We start from the raw sequence: 26,007 nt of genomic DNA on the forward strand, positions 1-26,007 counted from the left end.
CCTGACTACCTAGCTGATCTCCTCTGTCTGTATAGCCCTAAGAGAGCACTAAGATCATCGGGCCAACTACTCTTAGTGCAACCTAGGTCTCGGCTGAAGACCAGAGGAGACCGTGCCTTTGCCGTTGCCGCACCCAGGTTATGGAATACTCTTCCTCTTCATATTCGCGCATCAGATTCCATTCAGTCTTTTAAATCACGTCTAAAAATGTATTTGTTTAACCTGGCATTCAAGGCTAATTAGGGTAATTTACATCTGGCTTTGCATTTAGATTATGTAATTATTTTATATTCTATTTATTTTATTTATATCTGTAGTTTATATTTTATATTGTGATTTTTATCTGTATCATGATTTTATTGGAAAGCACTTTGGTGTACTTCGGTCTTTAAAATGTGCTATATAAATAAAATTTGATTGATTGATTGATTATCTGGCTTCATGGATAATCAATTATAAATAAATACATACATAAAGGAAAAACGGGGAACTTTCTCTGACAGCAGCAGAAGCAGTAGTTGAAGTTTCGTCCTCCTGGCAGTAGGGGGCGGTAAAAAGTCCCGCGGTCAGTTGGAGCGCAGCAGCGGAGGAAGCCCGGAGTTCGGCTGTGATTGTTTCACTTTCCGCTGAAAATATCTGAAGAACGTTCTGCGGACGGCCGCGTCAGATGATCCGCTTTTATCCTGAAAAGGAGCGCTAACAGCGAGACCCTCCGATGAGCTTGGCGGTGTTTGGTTGATTAGCCGGCTAACCCCGCTGCTAACTTAACTTAGCTTAGCTTAGCCTCCTCACCGTCTCGGGGCTCCGGCGCTGCCGCAGACCCTTGCCCACCTCCCGCTGCACCCTTCAGTGAACACGGACCCCCGCCTGACATGGGTCCACCTCCTGGGGGCTGGGGGCCTCCACCTCCTGGGGGCTGGGGCCCTCCACCGCCTGGTGGATGGGGCCCGATAGGCCCTCCGCCGCCCGGAGGATGGGGTCCGAGAGGACCTCCACCGCCTGGAGGTTGGGGGCCGAGAGGGCCGCCTCATGGTGCATGGGGCCCCAGAGGACCGCCGCCCCCGGACTGGGATCCAAGGGGACCGCCACCCCCGGACTGGGATCCAAGAGGACCGCCACTCCCAGACTGGCACGGCCGAGGACCCCCACCCCCTGACTGGGATCCACGGGGACCTCCTCCCCCTGGCTGGGGACCGGAGGACTGGGACTGGGACCGTCGTGCCGATTATTGGAGAACCCTACACCCAGAGGCTGACTGGAGGGGACTCCGCGATGACTGGGGACCCGACCGGCCTCTCCCTCCGCCAGGATGGGGTCATCCTGGCTGGGATCTGGAGGGTCCCCCTGAACCATGGGGCCCCGAGCCCGTCCCTCCTGCACCCATACCCCCTGTGGCCCCCCCTGTGGTTCCCCCTGTCCCCCCCCCTGTGGTCCCAGCTGGTATTCCGCCTGTGCCTACGGTTGGGATGCCTCCGCCGGACCCCACAGCCTTTGTACCCCCAAGCTGCATGCCTCCCTTTGGATACCCACCGGCCTACCCTCCGCCCGGCTGGACAGGAGAGGTGAGAGATCAGCAGAGTCCACACGAGCACCACCTCAGTCAGAGATATCGATCACTGATTATTGATTATTGTGTGATAGCTGTGATAAAAGCGCAGTTTATGTCAGAATAAGTGAAGGTTTGTTTGTCTGGTTTCAGCCTGTGGTGGAAGAGCCCATGCCCAACCCTCCGCCTGACCAGCCCGAGTGGGTGAGTCCTGATCCCCGAGGACAGAGCCGTGCTCTTAACCTGCAGCTGTGTGACAGATGTTGGTGATACAGTGATGGCTGTTGAACCTTCGTCAGATGTTCCTGGCTCGTTGTCTCAGAGCGTATCACAAACTGCAGAACACTTTTAAAATATTCAGACGTCATTAAAAGCGCCTTGAGGCGACTGCTGTTGTGATTTGGCGCTATATAAATAGAATTGAATTTGAATTGAACTGAATTAAAATGTAAACGTGTGCAGGATGTGAATGAGGCTGTTAGTGAGCGCGCTCAGTAAAGACACCTGCTGGTTTCTTCTTTTTTCTTTGTCAGATCAAAGCTCTGATTTCAGCTCCGGCTACGGAGTCAACATCGTCTGAGGCTAAAAAGCCCGCTGAGGACCCAGCTGTGGCCAAAAAAACACCTGCTGCTGAGCCCGCCGCCACCACCACTGCCGCTGCTCCCACCGCCCCCACCGTTCCTGCCCCGACACCCAAACCTGAGGTCAGCACAATCAGTAAAGCTCTGGGGCTGCTGGGAAAACGCACATTTGAAAAGTAAGTACAGTTGGCAAAAATCACTCCCACCAGTCTCCATTCACAAAAACTCAAATTTTACCTCAGAGCATTGGAGCTGCTGCTGAACAGCTTCCTGCGTCTGTGAGCTGGCTGCTGTGTTTGAGTGACTCACACAGGTACTGCACTCCTCTTTAAAGGGACAGTTCACCTAAAATCAAAAGCAGACTCTGCGGCCAGCTCGGTGGTGGAGACGTCAGTCTTCTCTCAGTATAGTGGAACTAACCCTGCTCATCTGGCGGTGCTCAGACTACCAACAAATACATCAAATGTATTCTATTTATTTATTTAATAAATAAATGATTTATGCTGACACCTGTGGGGCATCTGTAGAACCAGCAGGCAGCACAGGTGTGTGTGAGACGCATCAGCTGAGTTGAAGCTGCAGCTCAGGCCTAAAGAGAGACTTTAGAAATGAAAGTTCCCACATGGAACGCCGGCTCGTGGGAGCAGTGAGCTGTGTGTTTGTGGAATTCACAGATTCAGTCACGTTAGTGTGGAGGTCGGCTCGTTTCAGCAGCTTTGATCTCTGTATTGACGCGGGCACTGTGCCCCCCTCCCCACCTTTAACACCTGTGCTGTAAATGTGACATCACTTCCTGTAGCTGCTGTTTAAACTGCTCTCTGTCTGCAGGCCACCTCCGGGCAGGTCCACAGGGATCATCTCCTTCATTGGGGTGAGAATTCCGTCTGACCCTCACCTGTTTACCCCCTCACCTGTTTACAAGCTCACCTGTTTGAATCTTTGTCGTTTTCTGTGTTTGACCTGCAGCCAACGTTTGGTTACATCATGCGTGAAGACCTGGAGAAGTTCACCTTCAGCTTCGACGCCTTCTTTGGAAATCCTAAAGCCATGACGGCCGGGGTCAGAGTTCACTTCACCGCCTGCAAGGAGAAGGTGAGGGGCTCCCTAGCTGCCTGTTAGTCGTCCTACAAGTTGACGGCGTGGATGTGTTCTCTCTGTAAACCTGGTGTTCTGTCACTTCCTGTTCCTGAGCAGAACAGCTCAATAGCGACCGACGTGAAGGTGGCACCGGGCGGGACCGAGAACCTGGACCCTGAGATCTACGAGGCCGTTGTCTGTCAGCCAATCGTGGAGCCTCAGGTGAGTTCGAGAAACCTGCAGCTGCAAGTCCCAAACCCTCTGACGCCTCAGCGCTGCTTTGTTTTATACATTTAATTATTGCGAAGGACCCAAACTGCCAAATTCAGCCTTAAATACATTTTGATACATACATGAAATTAACAGTCAGTTAAATGTTTTTGTTTTTGATATATATGTACAAGCTTTGGACACACCTTCTCATTTAATGGTTTTTCTTTATTTTTACTACTTTCTACTTTGTAGATTCTCACTGAAGCATCAGATGTATGAAGCAGGTTATTTGGAATCATGTAGCAAAGAAGAAACTGATAAATCTGTTTTATATTTTGGATTCCTCAAAGTTAGCTGCCCCTTGCTTTGCTGCAAACCCTCGGCCTTCTCTCAGTGAGCTTCATTATGTGTTTATTAAGATCCCTGTTAGCTTCAACAGCAGAGCTTGGAGCAGAGGTGGAGCTGTCCAAAGCAAAACGCAAGTCGTTTGTAAAAACAGCAAATAAAAGTGGCCTCAGGCTACGGCCCTGAGGAACACCACAGCTGAGAGTGTGAGTGTCAGAGTCACTCAGATTAAACGTTACAGTAAGCAACTCTTAACCCATTCAACAGCAGACTTTTCAAAACCATAACAATTTAATGTATCCAATAAGATTTCATGATCGAGTTGACTCAAACGCCCAGCTTTAACGACTATCTCTGATCATCTGTTCCCTGTGAGGCCGCAGTTCTACAGAGTTCACTGATGTGTTCATTGTCTGTTCTTCCATCATCTACTCAGAACGAATGACACACTTTTGGCTCCTTACTGTTCTTTAAGAGGTTATTCCACCCAGAGGACAGAATGAAGTTGTCACATCAGCTACTGTTTGTAATGATCTCAGGTTATCAGCACCTGATGGTTTCTCTCTCATTAGTTTTAACACAGTTTTGTGGGGATAGGTTAATTGAAAAATCCAAATTGCCCATAGGTGTGAATGCGGGAGTGAATGTGAGTGTGGTTGGTTGTCTGTCCCTGTGTGTTAGCCCTGTGACAGACTGGTGTCCTGTCCAGGGTGTACCCCGCCTCTCACCCTTTGACAGCTGGGATAGGCTCCAGTGCCCCCCGCGACCCTGAAAAAGGATAAGCAGAAGTGAATGGATGGATGGATGGATAGTTTTAACACATTCAGTTATATTCATACCAGCTCTGTCTGATTAATTGCTCATTCTTCTTTCACGTATTATTTAAATCACTGTATCGTGTGGATCCATCCCTTTTCTTAGAGCAGAGGTTCCCAAAGTGTGGGGCCCGCCCCCTAGGGGGGGCGCAGAGCCATTGCAGGGGGGGCGCGGTATGAAAAGGAAAAAAAAAGAAAAAAGAAGAGCGCTTGGACACTGTGGACAGGTTTTTGACGGGGCTCCCACATAAACGCAAAGCAGGAGATGAAGCATCGCCAAATATGTTTCCAAACCAACTTCCTTCCAAGCCAAAGACAGGAAAATATGGTGAAGCATGTCTTCCCTTTGGCTTCACCTGCACAAGTGCCAAGGTAGCTCTCCCCTGCAAAATTAGTTTCCCTGCGTCGGGAGCACGCGCTGGGCTCTCCAAATCACGGACAAACAGTATCCCACATTCTTGATTTTTAGTTCACAAACACTTCTTGTAATAACTAACTACTCCTGACATTTTGGACATGTTAGCTCTTTATGCAGTAAAGTTACAGTGGGATACAAATAATATCAGGCTGATCCTGCCGTAATTTGTTCCCCGGTTCAAATCACGGACAAACAGTATCCCACAGCTGTTTATGTGTTTAAACCCATTTTGCACAGAGAGGCATTTTTTGAAAAATGTATTGATAGCAATGTTGAATATCATTACACAGGAAAAAAAACAACTACACGTAAAATAATTACACCGTGACGCCTCTGCCTTTCTAAATGGAGGGACAGTAACTGCGTGTGTGTATGTAAGCGTGTAAAACCTGAAGATAGTCAGATTAACAGTAACAGTATTTTGTCTCTATCTGCCATTCTGCAATTCATCTCATGTAAACAATAACGTGGCGCACAGCGTGACGTGAAAAGAGGCACATACCTTTGACGTTGCGTGACTAACTCTGTATTCCTCGTCCACACGTAAACGCAAAAAAGGAGTTTTAAATAATCTCCGTTTTCGGTGAATCGCAACACCGTTTACGTGTTGACGAAAGACCCAAACGCATAGAAACAGCTGAGTTTTCAAAAATACCCGTGTAGGTGTGGACGTAGCGTAAAAGAGTTAGTAGTATATTTTATTACTACCTGTAATTTATTGCCGTTTACTTGTATTTGCTTAATTGTTTACTAAATGTTTGAGGTGTGAAATAAACCGCAATGGAGTTTGTAAACAAAATATGGGTGTGTGTGTTTGGAGGATGTGTTTGTGCTGGGGGTGGGGGGTTAGGTGGTGGGGGGGGGGGGGGGCGCGAACATTTTTCTTGTAAAAAGGGGGCCTGGCAAAAAAAGTTTGGGAACCACTGTCTTAGAGTACAAGCTTTGTCCTTAAAATAAACACACAGATATCAGCGGGTGTAGTCAGGAAGGATCTGTCTACGTCTACAGTGATGCACTGATTTAGCTCTCCCGCCCAAACCTCAGTTAGGATTTTACCTCATTAATCTTTTTTTTAATAACGTCTTTTCTTGGATTTATTTAATTTACTAACATCATTTCTTAATTTTCTGTATCTATTAAATTGAGAGTGTGTCCAAGGAGCAGCCGCAGGTCTGTTTGTCTGTGATTGGCCAATCAAACTATTGAACATCTGTAAGACTTTCTCTGGTCCTTAAATAACATCCTCAGCCAGTCAACATGTTTAACAACATTGAAAGTGTTTAAAAATCCTTCTACAGTCATTTTCTGGCCCAGTTTAACGACTTTGGTTTTCATGCTTATTGAAAGTTGAGATCACTGAAAGCTGCAGGGACTGAGCCTGCTTTTCAACATAGATCTGCTGCATCAGTGAAAATAAACCAGTACATGTAGCCACCTTAGTACCATTAGATTTATAAGAAACTCTTCTTTTTTTTTAATTTCAGTTTGAATTTTCTGATTTATTCATCTGTCAAAATAAAAAATCTAAAGGAGAAAAGAAGCGTTGTAATAAGTTGTATGGTTAATTTTGTCAGTTTGCGTTTGGTGTGTTTGTCTTCATGTTCTCATTTATTACATTTCTGTTGTTGTTTTTGTTTACTCGGTTCAGCTGCATTTAGTTTAGCTTATTCAGATTCAGGTTTTATTCAGTAAGACCAGAAAACTGTAACAAAGATGTTAAATGTAATAGAGACACAAAAAAGCTAAAACTGTTTCTACTTCGTCTCCTCCACGTTTCCACGTGCTGTTGCCGTGCAGCCCGGCGAGCGTCAGTACCCGGGTCAGGTGTATGTGACCATCGGGCCTGTGAGGAGGAACCTGCCTTTCGACAGGAAGGACAGCACGGTGACGCTGCTGAAGAACGACCAGGTGCTCATCAACCTGCTGACCGACATCATCACAGAGAAGACCAGAGCCACCAACATCAAGCCCAAAATCCCGGCGACTTTCAGCCACACCAAAGAGATCAGAGAGAAGGTCAGGCCCATCCTCGCCTGCTGGCGGTGCTCATGCGGTGAAACCTCTCCGCTGTCTATCCTTAAACGAGAAATGTCTGATTGCTCACGTGTTCTCGAATCGGCTTCTCTGTCTGATGGTTTTACTCTTTCCACTCATCTGCGGGCGGCAGGGCGTCATCGTCAGCCTGAAGGAGACAGAAGGCGTCATCAAGAGGCAGGACGACACGGAGCTCGCCTTTGAAACCAAAGAGAACTTCAGCGACGTCGAGTTCACGCAGGAGGACATCAATGAGGAGGTGGAGTTTACCGTCATTCAGGTGAGGCTGTTAGCTGAGAGTGTGCTCATGGCCGTCGGTGCCATTGACCGGACCGTTTCAAACATCTCTCTGCTCTTACCATCAGCTGAGAGCGGGAAAACGAGCCGTCAGGATCCAGCGGGTGAGGGAGCCCCTCCTCCTGACCCTTTGCACTGCCACTGCTAACGCCAGCGGCGACGAGGAGGATAGGAAAGAAAATGACGGGACCAAAGACTGCTTCACCAAGCCGATCAGAACCAGGACCAAGCAGGAGATCGGACCCAACATGATGCTGGACACGGAGCTGTACGAGGGCATCGTCAGTCAGACTATCATCGAACCCAAGGTGACCCTGAACTCAAACTTTAACAGTTTTAAACTGAGATGAGACAAACAGGAAACCAAGGAGACGGTAACTAATGTTTTTATGTGTATCGACCAGCAGATGTCACTAATTGACTTCAAACAGTGTTAAATGAAAATTTTTAACATCTCCAAATTGGCACTCGGTAACATCCAATCAGAGTCCCAGAATCTCACTGTGGAGCCAAACTCTTGCTCCGCCTCCTCGGACGGTCTGTTAGTACAGTGACCTCATTAAAAAGGCTCCAACAGCACAAACACGGCCCACGGGTCCAGTTCAGGTGAAGCATCCACCTGTCAGTCAAACAGGCCTCGCCCCTAATCATGCAAACTGTAAGCCTTAATCCAATTTAAACAGGTGAGCTATAGAAACGGTTGTTACGCAGGAGAAGTAAGCAGACTTTGTGCCAGGCCGTTAACATGTTTATTTAAAAAGCTCCTCTCCCATGCCTTCAGCCCGGCATGCCTGGTTACCCGGGTCAGATCCACGCCAACATCGGCACCGTCAGGACCAATGTGACCTTCGACCATCGAAACTGTGGCGTCACGCTTCTGAAGAACGACCACGTGCTGATCAACCTGCTGATCGACACAATGACGAGGAAGAGGAGAGCGGCCAACATCAAACCCAAAGTCCCGTTCACCTTCAAATACACCAAAGAGGAGCGAGAGCTGGTAACGCAGCATGCACACTGATAACCCGCCTCCTCCATTCTGCTTCCGGTCTCTCAAGTGCCGCTGTCTTTCAGGGCATCATCACCTCGCTGGGGCCAGAGGTCGGCATCCTAACGTCGGAGAGGCACGGCAAGCTTCCCTTTGACGTTTGCGAGAACTTCAGTGATACAGAGTTCAACGTTGACGACCTCCAGAAAGAGGTGGAGTTCACGACCATCCAGGTGAGTGCGCAGACCGAACCGAACAGGAGCGAGCTGCAGAGACGGGGCGGGTTTGATCCATCGTTTTGTCTCCACAGGTGGAATCGAACACGAGGGCCATCAGGCTGAGGAGGACGAAGAAGATTGAGGACCCGATCCTGTACGAGCAGAAGAAACGGGAGGAAGAGGAGAGGAAGAAAGAGGAGGAAGAAAGGAAGAAGAGGAAGGAGGAAAAGAGCAAGAAGAGAGAGGAGGAGGAGCATGAGAGGGAGCTGGAGCGGAAGAAGAAGGAGGAGGTGGCTGCAGCACTGGCAGCTGCCAAAGACAAGGTGAGGAAAGAGCTGCTCGTGGTTGTTAGAGGCACTGAGTTCAGGCTGCAAAGTCACATTTCGCAGCTCTTACGCAGTCTTTTATGGCAAAGTCTCACAAGTCTCTGGATCTTTTAGAAACCCACAACAGCCAACAGAGGGCGCCCCACGCCACCAGCTCAATAATAATATTATTAGCATTGCAAAGTGTGCGGGTCCCGAGCATTCAACCCACTAATGATGATTGAATGAAATCTGGGAGTCATGACTTTAAATCACCAGAGCTTGTTATTGTCATTTTATTTTTTCATAAAAGTGCATTAACCTCCTAAGACCCGAACTCTTCCACGACATGCATTTTTAATTTCTCTTTGGTATTTGGGCATATTGGGGCCCGATGAATGTAAAAACAAAGAATTGCCAGATTTTGTTTTTTTTTGTTTTTTTGTTTTTTTTTACCATATTTTTGTTTTTAAGAAGAATGAGAGCCACAAATGAGGATATTCATTTAAAATTTTGATAGAACACTAGCAGTATAATGTCCTTGTAAGTGGATATCAGGCCCATGTAGAGCAAAATTGAGTATTTTGGTCTAAATAACCAAAAATGTGATGTCCACATATGTGGACGGCAGGTCCTAGGAGGTTAAACCGATTTTTTGAACCTTTCCCCTTTTATCTTCACAAAAACATCACGACCCACAAATATAAAACTCTGAGCTGTTTCTGAATGCTCGCTGTCCTCCTGACATCCTGCAGTGGACGCCGCTCGGCTTCAAAATGAGAGACCCTGACACGCTGGACGACATCAGCAAGGAGCGATTTGAAGGCACCATCCTCAAATCAATTCCCAGACACCCTCCCAATACAATAAAGAAGGAGCTCAAGGAGAAACAGGAGGCGACTGAGGAGGAGCAAGGAGTTGCTGATGCTGGACAGGTACAACTTCAAAAGCTCTGTGGGAACTGCAGTTTCCCTGAAAAACAAAAGGAAAACACTCAGTTTGTTGTTTTCTTTCAGGTGCAAATAAAGGTGGAGAAAATGGAGGAAGATGAGAAGGGAGAGGTGGAGGGAGGACAGGATGTAACGGTGGAGCTGAAGAAGGACAAGACAGATGAGGAGGTAACGAAGGAGAAGCCTCCTGAAGCTGAAGTCAAAACCAAACGAGACGTAGAGGTGGGCCGGCTGGTGATGACCATCGACGGCCAACAGAAACAGCTGACCTTTGGCCCCAAAGACCTCCTGACCACTGCCACAATGCTCGATGGTGACAAGGTGAGGATCCTGGACTGTCTTCTTCTGTTTCAGACCAGTCACGTTTATTTGAGAAAACATCAAGGTCTCAGTTTTCAGCATCTACGGAACCTTTGCTTCTTTTGAACCTGATCCTGAACTGTGTCTCGCCTGCACAGGTGCGCTTCAACATCGCCACCCATCGGGAGACCAAAGAGGAGCGGGCGACTTACGTGGAAATTCTCCACGACTCCTTTGAAGAATCCACTGAACAGCGTCAGCACGTAAGACTTGAAGTCCAGTTACTCCCACCCTCAGAGTCAAAAACTGAACACGGCCTCAGTTTGGTTCTTAGGGTCTGAGTCCAGGTCTCTGCTGCTTTTCCAACCAGGGCATCGTGATCGAGTTCTTGGAGGACTCCGGGCTCATCAAGTGCACTCAGAACCCCCAGCTCTACTTCCACATGTCCGAGGTGATCGAGAAGAAGAAGCTGGAGTTGAACGAGAAGGTTGAGTTCAGCATTGTCCCGGTGAGTCCCCTTGCTGGGTTCTTGGGGTGGAGGGAAAGGAAGTCAGGTAAACTCTAGAGGAGGGTCCAAACATTTCTAAATGGAACTACCACAAGGTGATCTGTGGAGGTCACACAGGAAGCACACGAACTGCTCTTTCTGAAAAACAGTTGGCTGCCTTTCCGGTGAATCCCTCATCTCACAAACAGACTCCACCTCCAGGTGGTCCAGGCTCTTCCTGGAAAGCCTCCGTGGTGTGTCGATTAGAACGAGGACTACCAGCTGCAGAGGAGGTGGAGTTTATCCAACCAGCGGATCAGGGATCCTCTTGAGAGGCAGCTAAATGATATTCCGGAACAACTCGTCAAACTGTTGGTAGAGAAACAAAACAGGAAGTGTTGAGGCTTTCTGGTTGGTAGCAACTGAACTCTTGAAATGAAATCAGGGGAACGTCTTCAAGAACATCTTGTTTTCATCTTTTGAGTACAGTCTTTGAGTTTACCTCTGTAGACCGCTCTGTTTTTCTCTTGATGTTGGTGTTAGATTTAACGCTTCAAGCTTAAACGTGAGGAAATCACGCATGTTTGGACGTGTGATGTTCCTGGTGACATTTCTGAATAAAATGATGTCTGTCATTTCTTTCAAGCATGACACGGCAGACGGGGGAGTCCAGGCCATCAGGATAAAACGTTACACAGAGAGCGTTTTCCTCCCAGTGAGGAAACTTGGTGGTGTCGGTGCAAACAAAGGAAAGGTAAGGATGACCTGATTTATGTTTACATTAGTCCAGTGTGGAGATGCATGGTGAGCAAACTCTCACTAGTTCTGTTGGTAATTTATGGCATCATTTTTATGGAATCTTCCCAACTTTCCTTCAAACTGTGAGAAATCTTTTGCGAAGAATGCAAAATTGTCATCATTCTAATGAATTTGTCACAACTCTTTTTGGCAGATGACCATCAAGCTGACAAAAGCTACCGAAGAGTAAGTTATACATTCAAAATGTTACCACTCTTCATGTAAATACATTTGGCTCTGAATAAATGCCATATTTCTTTTTGTATCTTGGAAAAGTTGTAAAACTTATTAAGAACAACCTCCCTGTAACTCCCTTAGGAAGGAAAAACCAGAGGCAGAGAAGCTGAAGGCAGTGGTGAAGAATCTCAGAGCACAGGACAGCAAGACTAACAAGAAGGATTACAGCGCCACGAGGCGTAGATACAGCAGGAGTCAGAGCAGGAGTCCGAGTAGAAGTCCCTCCAGAGACCAGTTTGGACGTATCAAAAAGAGACGCAGCTCCAGCGTCGACCGTGAACACCGGAGCAGCAGGCACAGGCGAAGCCGAGAGAGATTACACAAGCGCACCCGAAGCCGCTCCAAGAGCAGGAGCAGGAGTCGCAGCCGGAGCAAGAGCTCCGGCAGGAGTCGAAGCAGGAGCAGGGAGAGGAGCAAAGACCGGGCCAGCAAGAGAAGGAGTAAAACAAACAGAGACCATGAAGAAAGTCACAAGAGGAGGACGGAACTGAGCCCTCCTCCTAGGCGAGGTGGAATTGTGGATGACGAGCTGGCGAGGAAGAAGCGGGAACTGGAGGAGCTGAATGAAATGATCGCCTACAAAAAGTCGCTGGTGGACATTGACCCAAGAGGACTGGAACCTGGACAGAGGACCTGCATTGACTACGACCACGGTAGGATCGCCGTTCCCCTAGCCGAGTACAAACCGGTCCGTTCCATCTTAAAGAAACGACCAGATGGACCAGAATACCTCCACCGTCCTCCTTATGACGATGTTTATTATGACCGCCCATATAGTGCTTACCAAGACAGGTGCTACAGTGACCGCTACGGGGACCCGTATGCCAATCGGCCATACGCAGATCCGTATAGTGACCGTCCATACAGTGACCGCTCTTATGAAAGTCGCCTATATAGTGAATCTCCCTATGGTGGCCCGCCGTCTACCAGCCGCCGCTACACTGATCGATACGATGTTTATGATGAACCCTATGATGATCACTACTATGACCCGGCGTATGTGGACCGACCTTACGATCTGTATCCCCAAGCCAAACAAAGCCACTCTCCAGAATCCCGTGGCCTGTCACCCCCTTCTCACGCTGGCAAAGCTCACACAGCTTCGACTCACCCGCATTTGTCCCATAGTGCTGCCACATCCTCATCCCAGACCTCATTCAGACCCCCTTCGCCCATAGACTCGCCTCCTAGAAGCCCCTCTCCCAAACTAAAGGAGAAGAAATCACGCTTGTCTCCTCCAGCCGAGAAACCACCCCTGGACCGTTTCCTTGATATGCTTAACCGAAAGGTGGATGCTGAAAAGAATTCCGGACCAGTTCATGTTAATGATGACCTTCTGCCTCATGAGCGGGCTCTTCAGGATGGCAAGGGTTTCTCTCGAATTGTGGGGCTGGCTCAAGAGCCACCGAGCATTAGTCTAGCCCAAGAAGGGCAAAAGAGACCACCGAGCCCTAAACGTTCCTCCGTTGAGAAAACAAATGAGGATCCAAAGACAGAACCCTATGACAAGATCCAGAATCTACTTCGTACTATTGGCTTGAAGCTGAGTACAGGAGAGGTCTCTAAACTGGCCAGCCAAGCCCAGGAGAAAGTCTTTAGCCTGAGATCTACCACAGAGAGAGAGACTTCATCGGCTCCACGGGAAGAACTGCGGACAACCAGAACTGGTTCTCTGGAATCGGATCGCATCCATTCCCCCTCGCCTGTCAGATCCTCCAGTTTGGAGCCGCTCGGCAAACAGAAAACTAACATGTCTGAATATGAAGATTTCCTGGACCAGCAAGAGTTAGAATCATTTAAGAAGGCACAACAGCTACAGAGTCTTACCAAAACAATGGGGAGCACAGCCACAACAACCTCTTCTCCAAAACCCCCTCCTGGGCCTCCACCTGCTCACTACCGACATCCAACACCACCATTCAACTGGCCACTTGGCGTCACCACTGAGATTTTGCCAACGCAGACATCCACATCCAGCATGGTCACTCAAGCTCCTCCTGCAGCTGGTCCACAATTCCAAACACTGGGACAACCTCCTGGACCTCCACCTGGACCTCCTCCACGGCGGCCAGGACAGCCTCCTCCGGGACCACCTCCTGGACCTCCACCACGACGTCATCCTGGACAGCCTCTTTTCTCTCCACCCTCCAATCAGTCAGTCTTGCCTTTCATTGAAGTGCCAGACACAGCGCCTCCCCTTGGGACCACCAGTCCTACGCAACCTTTAACCACTACTGTGGTACTACCACCGTCATCAACACTGACATCTTCAAGTCCTGCAAGCACTGACCATTCTGCTATCTCTACGACAGTGGCAAGATGCCTGAAGGTCATTGAGACCGTGAAATCTCTAGCTGTTCAGTCACCAGCCAAACCAGTCAAATCTGTCCAGTTTAGTTTACCCACAGAGACCCCATTAGTAGAGACAGAAGATGACATAAAGCTCAAGCAGAAGGAGAAGGTAGGTTCAGCACTACTAGACTATCAGATATTTTACTGCACAAGAGATAAAATAACAGAACGTCTGGTTTTTGGATGGGTTCTTTCTTTCGATCGTATGTTCCTGGATAACTTGTGCACTTGAGAGTTAGAAACCTAGGAAATGATAAAAGAATGATAAGATCAACTGCATCATGGTGGAAGTCTTGACACAAGGTATTTACATTTATGTTGCAGCTGGATTTGTACAACCAGAGACTTTTGGAAAAGAGAGAACAGGAGTTCAAGGAGATGCTAGCTCGTAAGAAGCAAGGGGAGACCAGTAAGGATGGCTTGCTAATCTCGTCAGGTATCAGAACCTCTGTTTTTACAAAAAGATATTTCATCCTAACTAGAAACCTTTCACTTGCAGGTATTTGAATGACAAATATATTTTCCACTGAATACAATGTATATTATTTTCATGGTTTCCTTTTTTATTTCACTTGACAGGTACTTTGAGTATTCAAAAACAAAAAAACAAAAGCAGATTTTAGTGAGAAGCCCAGCCACGTGGTAAAACATTCAGAAGATAACATCAAGGAAGTATTGCTTTGCTTTCTCTGAAATTGAAAACATGTAACTACCCAAGCCTTGTTAGCCAGGTACGCCCTATGGGAGAGAGACCTATCTAGTGCTAAGACACAGTCACGTCTCTTCACCCAGGTGGCCCTGCCATCTTATAGATTCCTACACAGTAGAGTCAGATATATACGTGTGTGTGTGTGTGTGTGTGTGTGTGTGTGTGTGTGTGTATATATATATGTGTGTATGTATATATATATATATGTGTGTATATATATATAGATATATATAGATATATACATACACATATATATATATATATATATATATATATATATATATATATATATACCACCACAGCTTTGACATTGAGTCATTAACTCCTCTAAAAGGCATCATAGACATTGCAATGCTACAATTGTGTGTTCTTCTGCTCCCGTTTACCGAGTCTGGTGGTTCATCCAATGATCGAGAGAAGCCACCAGCTGCGATCTGAACTCCACAAAATAATGTGTTTGGTCTCTTCCACTGGAATATAGACTTTGTTTTGAGTGTAATTTCACTGTATGACCAAACATTCAGTACCAGTCCAGAACCTGACAGTATGTTAGCATCAACCCACATTGATAACTAGACAGGTAGGCAGAGTGATCATGTTTTGGAAAGCTTAGCACCATATTCAGCTTAGATTTACTTACACTCAGTGGTCATTCATAAACACACGTAATTCAGAAGGTATATTCTTCTGCTAAATGGTATGTATCTTACCAGTACAGGAACAAATTTGCTGACTGCTTGTATGCTGGTTCTACTTCTGGGTCGTTGTAAATAAAGGTCTATAATAATTTTGGATGAAGGATCACATCTCCAATCCAAAGAGGGAATTCCAGGAGACAGCGAAGACAAATCCTGATTTGAACCCCAAAGAGCCAGTAGATCCTTCTGTTGGGCCTCGCAGCCTCAACGCAGTACCAGATACTGAGAGGTGTACTGAAATGGTGACCACTGAGTGTAAACACTGTAAACACTGAACAGCTAGTATAATATCCCATTTCTAAGCTTTGAATGGTTTTATGTTTTTCCTGATACCTGCTCTCATTCAAATAAACTCAGTACGTTGATTCAGCTCACCAGGAGGAAGACCATGATAAAGACCATCCCAAAATTCATAGATTGACTCATTCCTACCTATATTTGGTTGGTTGCTCTGTCTTATCAAGATTGGGTAGCTACTATTCCTTTCTTTATTTCTTTATCTAAAATTCAAGGTTAAGTAGTCCAGGTCTCAGTCTTATCAGAACTGCCTAGATCCAAGATCTAGGGTTGTATCATAATGAGGGAGCGTCAGTTCAGGAATAAGTTCGGCGTACATGAATTAGTGTCGAATGAAAGTGGTCCAGCCCCGTCTGCCCAAATGCATGCGATGCTAAGAGGTCTAGAGCTGTCATTTTGTGTGTAGTTAGCCGTTATACAGTGAACGTTAGGTATATACCAGCCATCTATGCCATGTTACTGATATATACTGTCCGAGATTAAGGATGTCAAAACGGACATTTGACGGAAGTGAGAAAATGTTTACTGCAGATAGTGTTAGAAACTATGTCAGCTGTAGCTCATTAACGATGACAGTGCCTTAAACACAGCAGAGCTCAGACTGTGTCCATTTTCGCATTGGAAGTATATTGGAAATGCTAAGCTACAGGTTCTTATGAACTCTGCTCTCTTAAGCCAAAATGTCTCGCGGTCACGAATGCTTTGCCATCTTTTATTGAGCGTTTGTACATAAGGGCTCATTTGGAACAGCTCCTTTTCTGATTGTTTTAAGCGGTAATTATAATTTGGTTGATTATTGCTAACAAGTCCACTTTTCTAGACATTTAGTCTTTAGTTTTTACAGAATTGTTTGCACAAGATTTTTTTGTGTTTGATTTGAAGTTTTTGAGTCCAGTCCTAATGAAATACTCAGGGTAAGTCAAGTTTGCTCATTTCCATTTGCATCGAACTGAAAAGTGTGCAGAAGAAGATCCAGGAGACTACTCATAATCCGGGCACCAACAAGTAAAGCCTTCCTTATTCATTTACAGTAAAAGGAACTCGGGAATGGTTATTTTTATCCAGCCAGGTTTAATACTTAACTGGAAGAGCTCCTGAATCAGGAAAGCTTCCTTGAGAAGGTTGTTTAATTCCACCGCAGGTAAAAATGTTTGGTTATCTAATATTTTAGAACTAATTTGGTACCTAATGAGAGATTAGAGAGGTTACCCATTAGGGATGCGACTTTTGTTCCAGAGTAGACCTGTTTGGACTGCTAATTACATTATTTCACATCTGCTTGATTTTAATCTTAGATACAAGATTTGGTTTTTTATAGGCTTCTTTGAATGTCACAAAAGAGTAGCAAGTATGATGAAAAGCATTGTGTCCAGATAAGTTTGTCCTTTTTCATTTGGAAAATTTGCTCCAGGTATATAACGTCCATATTAATCTCCTCTTTAGGTTACCCATCTTGTTACCATAGGCTTCATTACGCAAGTGTCATTAGCCTGAAGTGGACCTATTCTGCTAATTTCCAGCTCTGTAGTTTTATCCTGTAAATAAGTCTTTATACTTGCCCGAAGAGCTCCTGTCTCCTGAAGGCCACCTTATATAAAAGCCACTTTCTCCTGATTGGCTGTCTCCTGAAAGAAGAGAAAACATAAAGTGATGGTTCAGTTAGACTTATAACATTATGTGAACGTTGGTCACATTTAATAAGAACATCAGTCATATACGCCGATATGGAGTAGCAGAACGGGTCCACTGCCCTCAGTACAAATATCGCTTCTGATCATAGAATATTTTATTAAAACTTGTTTAAGGCAGCATAGCATTGTGTTTAAATTTAAGAGATCATTTTAAATCATCATCCTTTATATCAAAGGTATAAAGTTTTTGTTTTTTTGGGGGGGGGCGGTTAATCACATGGTTGGGATTGTACCTGTTAGTCTGTGACACTGGCCTCAGCTACAGATCACCGTTTCTTTGGTAGGTAATCAGTATCATTTACCACAGTCTGATACTCTTATGTTTGATTGTAAAATTAGATTTCAAGAGTTGTCACACCAATATTTTAAGCCGTCCAGCTTTTGTTATATGATAGGGACGTTATACTTTTCTTGCTTGTCTTACCTGTAATACCACTGTTAGCTCAGAAAGCTAACAGAGAAGTCCTTTTGAAGCTGGGACTGACGCACTGCTGATATTCCTGCCTGATACCGACTGGTCGTATAGATAACTTTATCCGCACCTTTTGGGTTTTTTTTTTATTTTCTGTGCCACAAACATGGCTGTGTCACAGGAAGTGGTTGAACTTCAAACCTTTGGACTTCCATCATCCAAACGGCAGTAGGTCGTCTGTCACAGCTCACGCTTTGACGCATTTACATCCAATGTGACTCCACACGCAACAGGTCTCATCTTTGCTTTTAAACATGTGCTCAGGTAACTTCTATTCAAGTTGCAGACCTGTGAGGTTTCACAGGTTGGACTTCCAGTTTAGACTATTTTGGTTTAGATGTCAGTGAAATAATGAGGTCCAATATGGAAATGGGAAATGGAAATGGAAATAAAATCTGTCAAATAATCCAACAACAGGGCATAATGTGAACAGAGAGTTATGCTAGATTGGCCTACGCCTTGCAGTCTCTAAAGATCTGACCCACACTTAAATGACTTTTTCCATGGATCCACCTCCACACTAACTTCATCTTTGTAGTTTTAAGGTGCTCTCAATGACTAAATCACACACTCTAGTCCAGCTGTTAAATATCCACCAGTAGTGAGTAGTAATGATCAGATGTAAATGCGTGACCCGATGATACAAAAAATGGGCCACTTTAAGGCCGTTTTGAAGCTTTGGACACTGCCTGCAGATTCAGCCTTTAGTGTTCCACGTGGAGACCAGAAGAACTTCATACTGGCTCAAATGTGATCTACAGCCCAATAGAGATTTCAGCTTTGTTTAAACGTGTCACCATTGGTGGTAGGATTGTAAATGATAAAAAGTTTATGGAAAGAGAATTTTTCTCCCAGATATTGTTTCTGTTACCTGGCTATGACTGGACTGTGCTATAAGCCCTGAAACACTGGCCATCACCCCAACGACAGTCAAGCGAGTGTAGTTGGGGTTCCACATTCCCGTTCATCCGCCCTCGTTGGGCTTTTTTGAACTTAAGCTCCATTTCCTTTCCCCACATGAAATATTGGTCTCTGAAGCAACCTCGGAGTAAAACGGCCTTAGAATGAAACTGATAACGAGGTTAAGCAGTATAATTAGTGTTTTTTGTGCATCAGTATTATCTGTAAAAATGAAATATTTAAGAAATGGGGTGCTATTTGGGACTGAGTTATTAGCTAGGGACAGGATATAAAAGCTGCTACAGCAACGCTCGCAAACAGCTTTGCATACGTTAGATTTTAAAGAGGTTTAAAATAAAAACACTGCAGACTTATTTAATGTCTTGATGGCGAAGGTAGGTAATCATTTTGGTCTCTTGATTAAATAGGGCTGATAGTTTTGATTGCTTTAATATAGTCAAAAGTACATTTTTAAAATATAAATCAATTAACAAAGTCATGAGTCTGAACATGTAGATACAAAGAGTAATTTATCACAAACATGTAAATGGTGGGTTTTCTTTTGGCTTAACACTTAACTTTCCTGAAATGGTAATTATCACTTCAGTCATTTATATAGTCACTGATGTATTGAGCTAGAAAGCTTCAGCAAATACGACAAAGAAAAGCTTTAATAATGCACCAAGTAAGCACCATGAAGCTAAAAGGAACCTCATCTGCAAATGAAGCTGAGAGGGTGAATATTGCACAGATAATCCTATGTGATGTCACCTGTATTAAGGTTGCTTGTTTCACAAAGGTCGATGGACCTTTAATTCAGCTGTCAGCCGTCACAAATGTCCAAGCACTGCAGATCTCTTCTGGACATTTTAAAATTATACTTTTGTGCTAATTAAAGTTGACCTGACGCTTTGGTCTAAAAGAGCTTTGTGAAACCAGCTTGAAGACTGAGTAGTCTTAGCTTTGGGATTTGATGCTAAATGTGATTTGGGTTCAGCTTGTGAAGATGTTCCATAAGGCTTTGGCACTTACAAGTATATCCTGTTGGAATTTCCAGGTAAGCAAGTCAGCAGTGAGCCCAGGAACGTTTGGATCGTCGGTCATTCGCTGGTGTATTGGGCCGAGTCGCGTGCCAAGTCTCCAGAGGTAGGTATGCAGCTGGGCATGGACCCCGGCAAAGTGACTGTCTGGTGGAAGGGCACCCAGGGCATGACGTGGTCTCAGCTGCTGCCACAGCTCCACCAGCTGAAGGTCACCTGGCCTAACCCAGATGTCCTTATCCTGCACCTGGGGGGGAATGACCTGAGCACCGACAGCCCCACAGACCTGCTAGCCTCCGTCAAGAAGGACTTGACGTCTATGAGGAGCATCTTCCCACAGTGCGTCCTTGTGTGGTCCAATATCCTCCCTCGAAGGGTGTGGCGCCACTCGGCGGACAGCCACGAGGTCGATTTGGTCCGCACTACGGTAAACCGCCGGATCCAAAATATCATCTCAGAGCTGGGCGGCACCTCTCTGACCCACGATAACATCCGCTGTGGTGCAAACACGGGTCTTTACCGGGTCGATGGTGTCCACCTTTCCCAAAAGGGCATCGATGTTTTCAATTTGAACCTGCAGGACTTCCTGGAGAAGTGGGAGATGGAGGTGAACGCAGCCTCTGAGAAGAGCTGAGAGGTTTCACATTCATTTCTTTCTCCTTTTTTTTTAGGTTTATTTCTGAGGATAGCTAGGCAGTTTTTCACCGACTCTGTAGCTGCACAAACCACCTCCTGACTAATGAAACTGTTTTAGCTTACTGTGTAGCATATCTCACATCTTACGGTAATAATAAATTCACTGTATTCATTAATGTCAGCTCATTTTCAGCCATTACGACTTAATGTTATGCAGCAGGTATGCAGAGACATTTTTCTCATGCATGGAGCTGTTAAACCTGCCAGTACATTTGATTTAAGCAAAAAGCATGTTCATGATTTAAACTGCTTTGTGTTTGTGTTTGTGTTCTGAAAATGAAATAAACACTGATTCAGTCTGGTCTCGTCTTTGTGATAAATGTCTCGTCTAAAACGATGATCTGTGAATATGTGGGAGCTATCAGAAGCTTCTGTGACATCTTCATTTGCAATATTATCGGAGCGGAGGATGGAGAAGAACCGCAACCGGTCATTTTGTCAGGAATAATTATTACTCATTGTACCCAATGTAGATGAAGGCCAGCCTTCACATTTGGTCTTTAATAGCTGAGACAGAAATGAAAGGATACTGATTGTTTTAGTCAGAGAAGCATTAAAGAAGAGTATCTCTATCTGTCATATAAGTTACTACTTTGTTCCAAGTGTAAAAAAGCTTTTTTTTCACCTGTTTTTGTTTTCTTTTGTTTTCTCTTTAATGTCTTTGTTTAAAGGTCAAAGCTGCTCTGAATCAGGTGGCTGTGGGCGGGACTTCCTGTGTGAACGGTTGTGGTTTCAGACAGTGAGTTAAACAGAAATTAGGTTTTTTTAAAAAGGTCCTTTCATATGGGATGACTTCAGTCCTTAAAACAATCAAATCTGTTTAAAAAGTTTTTATTCATGTCATTGTGAGAACTTCAAGCTCAAAGGTCATAGGTCACAGCAGTGTGACCCTCTGAAGGTGCTGCTGGGCTCCTGATGCATGTATATTGATAGGTGAGCGTAAGTAATGATCACTTATTGGTTAGTGCTCATGAAGCAAGCTGTGCAACATTTAGGAGCAGGGGTCTCCTGTGGAGGTCGAATCGTACATAAGACACCTGTGAAAACGGTAAGGTAGGTTAATGTGTGTGTTTCCTATGCAGCCACAGAAGCTCTGAAAAGCGATCGCTTTCATTTAATGAACACACGTCTATCCTTTCATTTCAGCTTCCAGTTAATTCTAATCTATTCATATGTTGAGTTGGAAAGTGAGAGTTTGGTCTTTAAATGTTCTGTTTAAGCAGTTTGTAACTGAAGATCATCTCTCATCACCTGCTCAGGAAAGAGAACAAAGCCAAAAACATATTTATGTACATTGAGAGGTCACTGATACCCAAATAGTTCTTGTCAGAAAAATGAAGCTCAGAATGATTTGATGTTCTTAGGTGTTGTGTGTGTTGCGGGTTTGCAGCTTTCTGATGTCTGTGTTTGTAGGTTAATGACTGAGTTTAAAAGAATGCTACTGTGAGGGCAGGAAACTGGAGAGACGAAGATCTTCATCCCTGAAACTAGAAAGACTCGACTGAGCGCAATAGATCCAAACTCTCCTTTTCTTTACATCTGAGGCAACGGTCGTTAAACTCGTCCCCGCTGTGCGCAGAGCGAATGTGAAGGGATGGATTGATGACACCGGTCGTGAATTTTTCAGGTCAGAGTTTAGAGCTATGATGTTTGAGTTGTAATGTTTCAGACGTGACAGACATGCAGTTTGTTCTGCACTCAAGCTTTCGCCTCGTGTGGTACCTGTCGGAGCCGACCAGGTGAGTTTCTGGTTTCTTTGCAGGTTTCGGCCAATAAGACACTCCAGGTGAGTCGAAGACTCAGCAGGTGAACCGTTCTGAGCAGAAACTTTGGACGCTTGCGCTCATCCTCTCCTGTCTCTCCTGGTGGAATTCCAGCCTTCACCTGGATAGAAACACAGAGGAGGGGACACTCAGAATGTCGCAGAAATCTTCAGGTTTAAAGGAGTTCAACTGAAATGAGTTTCAGAAGAAGAAAATCTTCACTCTGCGACCCTCACAAAGGTGCCTGGAGCTCAGGTAAAATCAGAAGCTGTTTGCAGGCCTTAAGCTTTAGTGCCGCGCGTCCCCACACAGATGCTTACCTGTGATGAATCAGGTAAGTGAAAACTACCTGCTGAGTCAGTGTGCATCAGTGTCCAATAGAAACAGCTTATCAGATGAGCCTTCGTGAAATTCAACATAAGTTTGAATATTTCATCAAACAGAAGCTGAAGCAGACGGATCTCTGCAGCCTGAGAAGATGAGCTGAAAGTTTGCTGCTTCCATTGTTTTCCCTGAAAAACTTTCAAAATCCTGCTACTGCTAATTTTACAGTTTTTGTTTCCTGCAAATGTGCTTCGTAATTTCCAACAAGTCAGCCGTAAATCTCAGGACGTCTCTCACAGCCCTTCAGGGGAAAGTGTTGCTGTTATATTTTCAGGTTGCAAACTGGTAAATAAACTGGCTCTGTGATGAAAAACCAGCCGCCAGAGAGAGATGCTTCGTCCCCCAGGCTTTCATTCTGATGAACACGGTGAAACAACCCACTGTTATATCATTTGGGTCATATGCAGAGTGCACTGCTCTGTTTTCCAATTATAATTTGTATAATAGTTTGTATTACTTATATTTGCACTTATACTTTGTACAGTTTTTTTGACTGGAACATGATGAGTCCCAAACTATTCTGAGATTTAAAGCTGAACAGCAGCTGGTATTCAGAGGCATGAGGAGGGATCTCCAGGAGAAGCATTTTAGGTTGATGAAAGCAGAGAGACGTGCCATGCTTTAAAGGAAAACGAACTATTAAAACAAAACTCAGGGGTACCACGAGGAGGGAGAAGTTCCTAAGTGAAAGCATGCCCTGATCTTTTAACATGCAGGCAGTGTGCACATCACCTGTTCCAGCTGTTACCCTCAGGAAGGCGGTGTCTGGCTGTTGCATTAATAAATATACTCGGGGATAAACCACTGTGAAAATGTAAACTCTTAACTGTGCAATATTTTTCTAAGGACTAAATCACTGTGCAATAACCATATTTTCCCTTGTCCATTCTCATTTACAGTCTTCTATATACTATATTTATTAATTAATTTATTTATTATACTTTTCTCTTTTCACTTGCACTGAACATGTTTGGATACAGTTTCTGTTGTTCTTAAAGCACAATGACAATAAAGATTCTGATTCTTTAAAAAAGTGTGATGGTGTTACCTTTGTGAACAATGCATTTCATAAAGTGCAAACCGAAGAGCTGACACAAGTTTGTTGTAGAGTTGGATGTCTCGAGACCGGTCTTGGTCTCGAGACCGGTCTCGAGACCACTTTTACGTGGTCTTGGTCTCGTCTTGGTCTCGTCTTGGTCTCGACGGACTTTTGTCTTGGTCTCGGTCTTGGTCTCGATGGACTTTTGTCTTGGTCTTGTCTTGGTCTCGACGGACTTTTGTCTTGTCTCGGTCTTGGTCTCGCTGTTTCGATCTTCCGTTCTCAAATCGACATAGTGTTCCGGAGATTTGGAGTCAACCATTAGCGGAGCGGGGGTGGCTTACTGGGCTTAAGCCCGGGTCATTTTTTTCAGAAGCATGGGGCACCGTCGTAAATTCCCCTAATTTTGGTATGGTCCGAGCTCAGGTACTAGGCGACTGAGCACAGCACGCATGTGAGCGAGGGGGAAGCTGCTGCCTGCGAGTTTGCTGCAGACAGAGGAGAGCTTAAGTTTGACCAGGTACCAAAGCAAATCATTCGTACTGAACTAATAATGTAAATATGACGGTGTATCACAAAAGATTGATATCAAACTGATCAGTTGGTTATGCGTTACTTGCTCTTCGAGTGAATCAACAAATGGATAAATAAAAAGCGAACAACAATGCTGATTTTTTAGAGAGTCTTAGCCTACATTTCATATTTTCAGTTGTTACCCTCCACGGCTAAACAAACTCTCTAAATCGGTTTCAATTGTGTACTGATGAACACAACAATGGACATAAGAAGCTTCTTTCAAAGAAAAACTCAGGTAGATGTTATTTTATATATTATGTTTTGTATGTTGTTCAGTATATCTATGCAAAACAAGAGAAATTTCAATACACAGCAGTATATTCACAGATGAAACCAGATATTTACATACACTTTAGGTAGAAAACATAAAAACTATTTTTACTGTTAAACATTAATTTAGAGTAAACTTTTGTTTTAGATAAATAAATGTTGAAATATCTTTTGAATTAGTTTAATGACAGAATAAAGAGAGACAGAGCTGTCTATTTTTTTATCCCTTTCATCAAATTTAGGAGTACATATACACTAAGTTTATTGTTAATTAATAAGAAAAACTCCAGACATTCCATTCTGAGCTTAAGAAGCTTCTGATAGGTTAGTAGAGTCCATGTGAGTAAATTGGTGGCACAGCTGTGGATGCATATAAGGCAAAACACAGAGCCTGTTTCTGTGACATGTGAAAATCAAGAGATGTCAACCAAAACACCAGGAACAGAATTGTGGAGCTCCATAAGTGTGTGTGGCTCAATTTTGAATACAATTTGGTGCCATTTGCAATTAAGAAATACATATAGTTTTTCTCTTTACTCTTAAAGTTAACAAATATGTTTTTATATTTATCAATCTAAAAAATAAACATTTAGTCTGATTTGATGTTGCAATTAAAAAGTGTTTGTGTTTTTATCTGAAGAGTATGTAAATATCTGGTTTCAACTGTATATTTGATGATGTTGGTGTTTGGCTTGATTGTCAGCACAAAGAGGGAGAGAGAGGAACAGAGAGGGAGAGAGAGGAGCAGAGAGGAGATGGAGAATGAGGACAGAACAGAGATCGAACAAGAGCAGGTGAGACACACGTTAGTCAAATGGTTGTTTGCCAAAACTCATCAGAACATGTATCTAGTACCTGTTTCTTTTTAGATACCATTTGTTACTTTTCAAATTCTATATTTATTAAGTTATGCAGGCTTGTTTGCACAACAAGGCTAAATAATTATATAAACTTTTCAGAATCTAAATAGCGTACTTTGGTAGAATTAAAAAATAAGTGTAGTGCAGGTCTATGATGATTTTCAGTGCTACTATCATCTAGTTCTGATTCTGGTTCCGTCTTGGTTAAGTCCTAAGTAGTCCTGATTTTGAACTGTTGTAGTCCTGTTTTAATTCGGATCAGTTCTGGGTCTGGTTGAATTGGGATTTAGTCCCTGTGTCTTGATACAGGCCCGACTTTGTTCTGCCTTGCTGCTTAATTAAAAACTAGTTTAAGGTGTCCTGCATATGTGATATTTATTTTTTTTCCTATATGAAGTCATTCTTTTTTGAACAAAACTCAAAACAGAGCCTATTAATCTTACAGTCATTTCTACCCTCACTTAATTTCCTTTGGCTGCTCAGCTCTCACACAGTGGCTCAGCTATGCTCCAATCCCTCCATATTGTTGCCAATCACATGCGAGGATATAGGATAATATCATTATGTGAAAAACAGAGAGGGTGAGAGACGCGACAGTCAAGTGGGCGTCGTCTGTCCTCTCAGTAAGTGAGTGAGACAGTAGACAGCGGT

General features: G+C 44.5%; 1 protein-coding gene across 2 annotated transcripts; it reads left to right on the plus strand.

Annotated features, from left to right (window-relative positions):
• The first annotated feature begins 553 nt into the window (after positions 1 to 553).
• On the plus strand, positions 554 to 20,766 carry si:dkeyp-121d4.3. 2 transcript variants are annotated; one of them, XM_039621479.1, is made up of 21 exons: positions 554 to 1,562; positions 1,700 to 1,750; positions 2,080 to 2,303; positions 2,956 to 2,998; positions 3,094 to 3,219; positions 3,322 to 3,426; positions 6,793 to 7,011; positions 7,163 to 7,309; positions 7,395 to 7,634; positions 8,108 to 8,326; positions 8,401 to 8,547; positions 8,625 to 8,855; positions 9,593 to 9,772; positions 9,854 to 10,108; positions 10,246 to 10,350; positions 10,458 to 10,595; positions 11,221 to 11,328; positions 11,527 to 11,558; positions 11,691 to 14,070; positions 14,286 to 14,397; positions 14,541 to 14,823. In XM_039621479.1, exons 1-21 carry the CDS (start codon positions 873 to 875, stop codon positions 14,582 to 14,584), a joined length of 5,796 nt encoding a protein of 1,931 aa, XP_039477413.1. In that variant the 5' UTR covers positions 554 to 872; the 3' UTR covers positions 14,585 to 14,823. The 2 variants fall into 2 exon arrangements, with proteins under 2 accessions (XP_039477413.1, XP_031612241.1); XM_031756381.2 differs by lacking the exon at positions 14,541 to 14,823 and adding an exon at positions 19,786 to 20,766 and having other exon boundaries at positions 555 to 1,562.
• The last annotated feature ends 5,241 nt before the right edge of the window (positions 20,767 to 26,007 follow it).

The sequence above is a fragment of the Oreochromis aureus genome, linkage group 13 (genome assembly GCF_013358895.1).
Source record: "Oreochromis aureus strain Israel breed Guangdong linkage group 13, ZZ_aureus, whole genome shotgun sequence".
Classification (NCBI taxonomy): Eukaryota; Metazoa; Chordata; class Actinopteri; order Cichliformes; family Cichlidae; genus Oreochromis; species Oreochromis aureus.

Excerpts from the sequence above, each read along its gene's own strand:
- si:dkeyp-121d4.3 (XM_031756381.2), top strand. The coding sequence starts at position 873 with ATGGGTCCACCTCCTGGGGGCTGGGGGCCTCCACCTCCTGGGGGCTGG. Across the intron at positions 1,563-1,699 it reads CGCCCGGCTGGACAGGAGAG|CCTGTGGTGGAAGAGCCCAT; the intron begins GTGAGAGATCAG and ends GTCTGGTTTCAG. Across the intron at positions 14,071-14,285 it reads AGCTCAAGCAGAAGGAGAAG|CTGGATTTGTACAACCAGAG; the intron begins GTAGGTTCAGCA and ends TTTATGTTGCAG.